Here is an 8,563-nt window from a genome sequence, read left to right as displayed (position 1 = left end):
TGCTCATAAACTTACGATTTTTTGTTGTAAATAATACAACTATTAATTTCTAGGCAATATAATTGAAATAACTTTAAAGACGTTTGGTTTTAAACTGGAGTTATTTGCCTTTTTTATTTGACAACGCTTGTTTTCCGCTAAGTTTTACAGGTGATGATAGTTTGTACTTTTTTAAGAAAAGCGTATGCCTTCCATTCTTTTTTATCGTGGTTAATAGGCTAATATTTGTGTTCACAGGCTAACATCTTGTCTTACAGGTAACGAAGGCGTGTAAGACACATGGAGGATTCTATTTAGGGTCAATAGGGGGCCCTGCGGCAGTCTTAGCTCAAAACAGCATTAAGAAGGTAGAGGTGCTGGAGTATTCAGAACTCGGTAGGTTTTTCTACACAAGCAGTTTTCTACGTGTCTGTATGTAGTACCATTCTTCCTATTTGCTTGGTTCATTGTAGTAGTCGCTGACTGGACAGCTTTTTGTAACCTCGTTAGTTGTAGATGTGTTTAACACTAATTTCATTTGGTATATATACATACATTAGCTGTGGTACCTGGCGTTGCCCGGGTATTATAAATCAGCTTATAACCAGTTAGAGGTATTGAGAGTTGCCTGCCATTTGCTATTGGCCTGGCACGTTGCCAATGGAAAATCTGTGTAAGCTTGCTAATAAGAGCTACGACTTCTACGGAGTTACGCTATGACTTTACATCATGACCGAAAGCGCTAGGGTCAAGTGGGGTAAGTACACCATCGAAAAAGGGTAATTCAATTTCGCAGTCTTACTGCTTTGCTTTACCTAAATATTTGAGTCTAATATTTGTCATTGTGAAACTCCAGAATGTTCTGAGCAAGAATATCAGCACTAAAAGACTGTTAATTAAATATCATTGCTTTATATGAAGCGCTAAAAAATGTGTCTAGGTGGTGCATTTACCCCATATACAGGGGTAAGCGCACCACCTAGCCTTCTTTGCCATTGTTTTGCATTGGTTGACAAAGAGAGGCAAATGCACCAAATTGCTGATATTGAAATTATATAAAATTCAATAGAGATGAAAAAAAAGTTTTTTGAGCTTGTACCGCACCACTGAAATGTTGATCGTATTGAACATTAAAATTTTAAAATTTAGCAATTCTATACCATAACTCAAAAGTATAACAAAAAAGACAATAGAGATTGGAGTACTTAAAATGAGATTGAACCGTCTCTTTTGATGGAGAACTACATGTTTGCCGAGTGGTGCACTTGCCCTGCCCTTGTTATATATTAAGGTGCACATAGGTTAATGTTAATGTGTACTACATAGGTGCACTTGCCCGTCTCTAAAATTATCAGGGGCAAGTGCACCACCCCAGTTAAAATAATACAAAATTATTTGTTTGGATTAAAACAAGAAAGTATTCTATGGACAGACACCAGTTGCACTCAATAGTTAGCCCAAACAAGTATCCACTAAAATGAAAGTTATAAAATTATCAGTGAACACCTCTGAATTTAAAGCCAACTACTTAAATAGCGCATTTACGTTTTTGTTGCTCACTTCACAAAAAATTTGAAATCCAGAATGCAGAGACTATAGCTTCCTGTTGAGGATCATGGGTAATAGTCCTGCAACTCATAGACAGCTATGCAGGGATTGGCTGATAAAATATCAACAGCTGGTGCACTTGCCCCAATGGTGCACTTACCCCACTAGACTATAGCCTATTTGCTTCCATATAGTGACATACTGTATATTGCCTCGGGAATCTTTCAAGCGCTGTTGCTCAGTAAGGCAGCTATTATTTTTATAGCCATTAAAATCTAGGAATGGAAGATCTGCTTCATGCTGAATTTGATCTCAGAACCTCCCATTCACTAGGCGATTATCTAACCGGCTAAGCTACGCGAGATGCAATGGATTCATTAGGCGATATTAGTCATTATGTCAGTTAAAATACACATAGCACCCTGCGTTACACAAAGTCACTAAAGCTTGCTCTCACGGCTCTTATTAGTAAGTTTAGCAATAGGATAATAGCTTACCTAAATTATTCATTGACAATGTGCCAGGCTAATGGCAAGTGGCAGGCAACTACATCACCTGCCAATGTTTATAAGCAGTTTAAATACCCGGCAACCCCAAGTATTCACCTAGTATTTGTATACAGTATGTAACTACATAATATGATATGTAGCAGTAGATAGTTATGATACGTTATGTTCAAAAGTAGTTCTATGACTAAACATAAATAAGTCAAGGTAAAATTCAAAGCTACACTAATAATAATAAGTGGACTGTTTGTTTAGACTAAAAATTATCTGAAAAGCTGAATTTTTGCCTAACTACTAACCTATTTCATGGCGTCACTCATCAGGTCTCTTTGTTATACATAGTATACTAGGGGAATGCCTGGTGTTGCATGAGTAATAAAAAAATTTATGCACAGAAAGTTTATTTCCATTTCACATATAACAACAGTTACCATTCCAACTTTCAAATTTCATATCATGAGAAAGTGTTTACTGTAAAAGAGTTTAAATGTGAATTAATAAGCAAGTACAGTGCACCCTCAGGTAGCCTGTCTTGACAAACTGTTTTTTTTTTGCGGAGTTGTCTCTCGTCGAGTTGTCGGAGTTGTCTGATACTGTCTGATACAAAAAAAAGAAATAAAACGGACTGAGCGCACAAATAATGACATATTTAATCGCTGTTTTTGCCTAAGTTCTCAAGTTCTACTAAAGTTTACCGCAGAGACTGGTCGCTGGTTAACCGTTGTAATCTTATATTTTCTACATAAATTTTTGCGCGAAATTCGTTATGATTACCAATGGAGCGACCGACATAACATCGCAACTAAGCCGCATAGACGGAAGAGAACAACTCCCTATAAGTGCAGCTGATGCATCAGGTGCAGCACGTCTTGTGACAAGCTGTTGTGTTGCTCGCCCGCTCGACGGCGGAACAACTCTGCAAAAGCAACAGTTTGTCAAGACAGGCTAACCCTCGGGATACGATATTGATCCCTTCCAGGGTTGACATCGTAGGGTGAAAATTCGTATGTAGGGGTATAGAGACCATTGTAATTATACAATGCAAACATCCCCTGGTAAAAATCGTCAAAATTTTTTATAAAAATGTGTGCATATTGAAAATTAGTAACAAAATAGTATGTTAACTTTAGTAACTATAGTTACCTACAATAATTGTATTCAAAGTATTTTAATGGCTATGATCTGCAATAAAATGCAACATTAAAATGTGTGTACCAAATGCAGGACGTACGTATAACATAAACTTTCAGTTCACTTCAAATAAGTTTAAGCTTACTAAACTAACACTTGAAACCAGTTTGAAAGTTTCAGTATGTCTTTTAACTATTTGACTGAATTTCAACTTCATATCACAAAAGTTTTGTTCATCAGTTTCTGTCTTCGCTATAACATTTAGCGTGTCTGGTTAAAACCTTTTTCAACCTAATTCAACAAGTAAGGCCGAGCGATGCAGTTATCACAAGCAGCCTCTCGCACACTTGACCATTTAATAGCCATTGAAAAGAAAAATGAATTTTTATTTACTATGCAGGACGTACATACCTTTGGAGTAGCGTGACTTGAGCTGGTACATGTAGAGCAGAGAGGTGGCCAATATTCATCAATGCTAATTATGTTACTGTACACTTTTAAATAAATTTAATACGTAATGAAATGGAATTTGTTAGCAGGCTAAAAGAATTTGTCTAATTCAAATTGTCTAATTCTGTCCAATTTTTTATAGTTTTTTATTTTATAATTTGCATAATAATTTTATAATAATTTTGTATTTTCATATTTTCCAATAGCTCTCAATAGTGGCACTAACCTAGCTCTACCCCTCATAATAGGCACTCTTTTTCCATCATCATAACCTCTCCTCTCAACTGCACTCTCGATACATAAATTCATTTCTTCTATAAATGTCTCCCACGAACCATCACCATGCTCACCAAACACCAACTTTGGATAACTGATCTCCATCACGTCACAACGCAATACATTTTACGCCACTAACTCACTCTACATCTTCCGTTTAATTTTTTTTTCTCAACCTCCACAGCTGGACGAATAAGAAATTTCTGTGCCTCTCCGACACTTCACTGCTTCAACGCCTTACAGCCTCACAACTCATAGGCAAAACACTACACTACCACACATCACCTCACCTGCACGCCGTGAAAGGGTCCTGTCAAACATTAAACTAATAACACAACCAGAAAATTAGTGCTAACGATAACACCACAAAAAATCTAGAATTTTGTCAACTGCGCCATGTTATATCAATAAATAGACTTACATGAAGAAGGTGAAGAAGACATTCCGTCTTTGGTTAGACTTCCTTATATACTCCCCATACTGCCTTATACTACCTAATCTACTAGCTTTACCCACTAGCTTTATTCCCTAGCTTTATCCAGCTTTATTCACTTACCCGTAATTGTCAAGACCACCTGTACTGCTTGTGAGCCAAGACCACCTGTGAGCTCAGAGACCAATATAGCCTGTGCCTAACAAATCTCCTAATACAACAACTTTCATTATTGTGCTGGATTGGTTACTCTTTAGGAATGGAGGCAATATGGAAGATTGAAGTTGAGGACATTCCAGCTTTTGTTGTCGTTGACGACAAAGGAAATGACTTTTTCAAGGACTGGCAAATGTAGGCATGCATCGCAGTACATTTTCTGCATATCTAGTAGCATCAGTTCATGATCATATGTCGACTAGCTGCAGATGGGCTCTATTTTGGACCCTCAACAAATTTTTTAAAGAACCTGGCTATACTAGCAAGTGCACTTCTATTAGTATTAGCTGTTACGTAAGATGGCTTCGTTGCTTAGCAACAATTTGTTTTCAACTCAGTCAATAGTTCTGTTGCTAGATGAATAGCTTGTATTGGTATTTTTCTGCAGGAATTTCATTTATGAACCTTCTTGTACACTAAAGTTTATTTAAAATGATGAGCGCCCTGGTTTATGTTTCTGAGTGCTTTCTACACATATTTCTGATGTACGGTATTTTAAAGAATTTGCGCATGATTTGTGATATAATTATAAATACAAATAAAATTATATTTGCTATTGATACAAACGTGATATTCGTATTTGTGATTCAGGCCCGCCTTAGAAGGGGTCATAGGTCAAAAGCCCCAATCCAGTTAGAATCTTTAGAAACTCAGCTATATATTAACTGACCTGTTTTTGTCATAAGTAATGAGCAGCGAAGGTTTGCAGGGACCGAACAATAGAAGTGTTGGGTGTTCACCACCCCCTCCCCAATTAAAAATATTACCCCAATTCTTGGTTACATTAAAATAATATTTGTTTAACAACTGCAAGACAAGACTGTTCAAATTTAATTATCAATATCATTGCGGTGTCTAGTTTTGTGTTCTGTATAGTATATAATTTTATATTTTATAGTTTTATGCATATAGTTTTATAGTACAAAATGTATATATAAATGAATATAAAATATATGTTTTCGTTCACAGGCTAATATCTTGTCTCACAAACTTATCTTATCTCGCAGGCTGATGTCTTGTCTCACAGGCTAATATTTTTGTTCACAGGCTAATATCTTGTCTTACAGGTAATGAAGGCCTGTAAGATACATGGAGGGCTCTATTTAGGGTCAATAGGAGGCACTGCAGCAGTCTTGGCTCAGAACAACATTAAGAAGGTAGAGCTGCTGGAGTATCCAGAACTCGGTAGGTTTTTATACACAAACAGTATTCTAGGTGTTTGTATGTAGCACCATCCTTCCTATTTGCTTAGTTCATTGTAATACAGACTCTCCCCAGTTTACAGATGATATGCGTTTCAGACGGTAATTTGGTAAACGAATTTGTTCGTAAGTTGTCTTGCATTATAACTTGTGCAGTGAGCCTGGGCTAAAGGGTTATAATTTTTTTTTGCGAGAGGTTCTTCAAATAGAAGGGCGTAAAAGTTTTGCTCTGCTAAAATAATTGTTTAGGCACTAATATCGACTAGTTCAGCAGTGCAGAAAAGTTCAGGTTAGCACACACTATGTAAAATTTTGAACAGCTAGAAGATAAAATTGTTCCAAATAAAACGACAATCAGAATGAAACCTGCCGAGCAAATGATGCAAAGATTTTTGGTTCAAAAAGTTCCATTTAGGTTTCTGCGTGTACTATAATGATTGGCTGTTTATGTCACTTGTTTTTGAATATATAGCATTTGATCGATTATCTAATATGTATATAACTTATAAGCTTGCGGATCTATAGCATGTTATTTGATTGCATCCTTGCGGTTACATACACTTGGCTACAATGGATCGATGCTCCTAACTCATTTTCTATTGCAACTAAAAAGCCTGAACGGATGCAAACTGTAGCAAACATATCACTGAGTGCGATGAGCTTTAATGCAACACTGTTTAATATAGCTATGAAGGATTATAAGGTGGCGTCTGTATGATCAATACAATTGGTATCTACCATAGTTTGTAACACAAATGGTTATGTGTAGGATAGCATCTGTTAGTGCTGTAGGACCAATTTTGTAACCCTGTTAGTCCCCGATGTGTTTAACCATGTTAGTCCCAGAAATGTTTAACCCTGTTAATCCCAGATGTGTTTAATCTTGTTAATCCCAGATGTGTTTAACCTTGTTAATCCCAGATGTATTTAACCATGTTAGTCCCAGATGTGTTTAACTCTGTTAATCCCAGATGTGTTTAACCATGTTAGTCCCAGATGTGTTTGACCTTGTTAATCCCAGATGTGTTTAACCTTGTTAATCCCAGATGTGTTTAACCTTGTTAATCCCAGATGTGTTTAACCATGTTAGTCCCAGATGTGTTTAACCTTGTTAATCCCAGATGTGTTTAACTCTGTTAATCTCAGATGTGTTTGACCTTGTTAATCTCAGATGTGTTTAACCATGTTAATCTCAGATGTGTTTGACCTTGTTAATCCCAGATGTGTTTAACCCTGTTAATCTATGAGATTCATTTAGTATCTGACTCTAAGTACAGGTGTGCCCAGCAGTGAAATTATATTATGCTAATCCAAGTGTCATAAGCTTTTTGACATGTATTCTCAAATTCTCTATACCGTTTTGTGCGTGGGGAATTTGTGCACATCTTTAGAGCTTCTGGCAAGTCTGTTAATAGCTCAGATAAAAATTCAACTTATTTTATATATACAGTCAAACATGGATAACTCGAACTTCACGGGACCGAGCAAAAGTGTTCGAATTATCAGAGCATTCAAGTTATCAGAGCACTGTCACAAGTCCATGTATTTACTTATTTATTAGTAGATACATGTACATATGCAAACTATAATATAAATCAAAGCACAAATGGCTTGTTTCAAATTAAATGCTTCTTATGTAAAGTTTAAAACGTTTTGATCAAAAAGTATAGAGATTTTTCTATCACTTGAGATTGGTTTGTTGTTTGAGGTGATGTTATTGCCAGGACGTTTTTTTAGATTGACATTGGCAAAAATTGATCGTTGTTGAAATGCTCAAAAGAAAAGACATCTTTTTCTTTTGAGCGTTTTACCCACGATCAATTTTGCCGAGTTTTCTTGAAGTTTATGCAACTTCAAGAAAAAGTTATCAAAGAAAAATCCCTTACTTTACCTGGGATTCATTAAGAGCAACACTCCGAGGCAGTTCAATTAAAAGTTTTACAAGGTTTAACAGGACATTGTATATCACTAACACTTTTTGAATGGATACTTATTGAATGTACACACGTATTCTGTGTTTAGGTCAAACGATGAATAGTTTTTTAGCTATGACAACGTATACGTTTAATAAAAACAATTTTAAGACGTTTTAAACATTCAACATTCCGACGTTGATTCAACACGGAATCAACGTCGGAAAACTATTCGTCACGGGCTAGCCGGGTCACGCACTCAATAATTTTCGCCACGCACATACAAAACAACATGCTGTTTTTGTTTGGTATGTGCGTGGCGAAAATCCTTGCGCGCGTGACCCGGCAAGCCCGTGCTATTAATCGTATAGCAGTATAAATCCAAATTTGACCAAACCTTTAGAAAAGTCGTTGACAAAATTATTTTGCCGATGGTGGTAATAACAACGCTTATGAATTACGAAAAGATGAGGTTTACCTCTATGGCTTTGAATAAAGTGATTTTCTAAAGCGATAACAACCGTTTCGGTAGCCGTTGGGCAAAAAACAGTTCGAATTAACAGTGTTGAGTTCGAGTTATCTATAGCAATTTATTATTACGTGGGAACGGACCAAAGAAACCATTCGAATTAACCATGTTTTCGAGCTATCCGTGGCCGAGTTATCCATGTTTGACTGTACATTTCTCAAAGTTGGTTTGTCTGTGTAATTTTGTTCATTCGTTTTGTAATTTTTAAATGAGTCGTTTCAATTGTGCCGGCACACTACTATTTCCAGTTTTTCTGAAGGCTTGACTGCTAAATCTGTGAAAACTAAATATTTTTCACATTGATAATTGCATTACCTCGAGTAGGAATAACTTCTACATTCTCTCTGCAGTTAGAGTTGAGGGATATTTGAGGTTTTTGC

The 8,563-nt window shown here is 36.3% G+C and overlaps 1 protein-coding gene across 1 annotated transcript in view; it reads left to right on the top strand.

Annotated features, from left to right (window-relative positions):
• Positions 1 to 4,890, top strand: part of LOC137405380 (fumarate hydratase class I, aerobic-like) — a 20,878-nt gene extending 15,988 nt beyond the window's left edge. The window contains exons 11-12 of the mRNA XM_068091619.1: positions 258 to 375; positions 4,581 to 4,890. Of these exons, the coding sequence (XP_067947720.1) occupies positions 258 to 375; positions 4,581 to 4,678 (216 nt within the window). The 3' untranslated portion in view covers positions 4,679 to 4,890. The remainder of the gene's footprint in view (positions 1 to 257; positions 376 to 4,580) is intronic.
• The last annotated feature ends 3,673 nt before the right edge of the window (positions 4,891 to 8,563 follow it).

The sequence above is a fragment of the Watersipora subatra genome, chromosome 9 (genome assembly GCF_963576615.1).
Source record: "Watersipora subatra chromosome 9, tzWatSuba1.1, whole genome shotgun sequence".
NCBI lineage: Eukaryota > Metazoa > Bryozoa > Gymnolaemata > Cheilostomatida > Watersiporidae > Watersipora > Watersipora subatra.
This window is presented reverse-complemented; position numbering and strand designations above follow the sequence as displayed.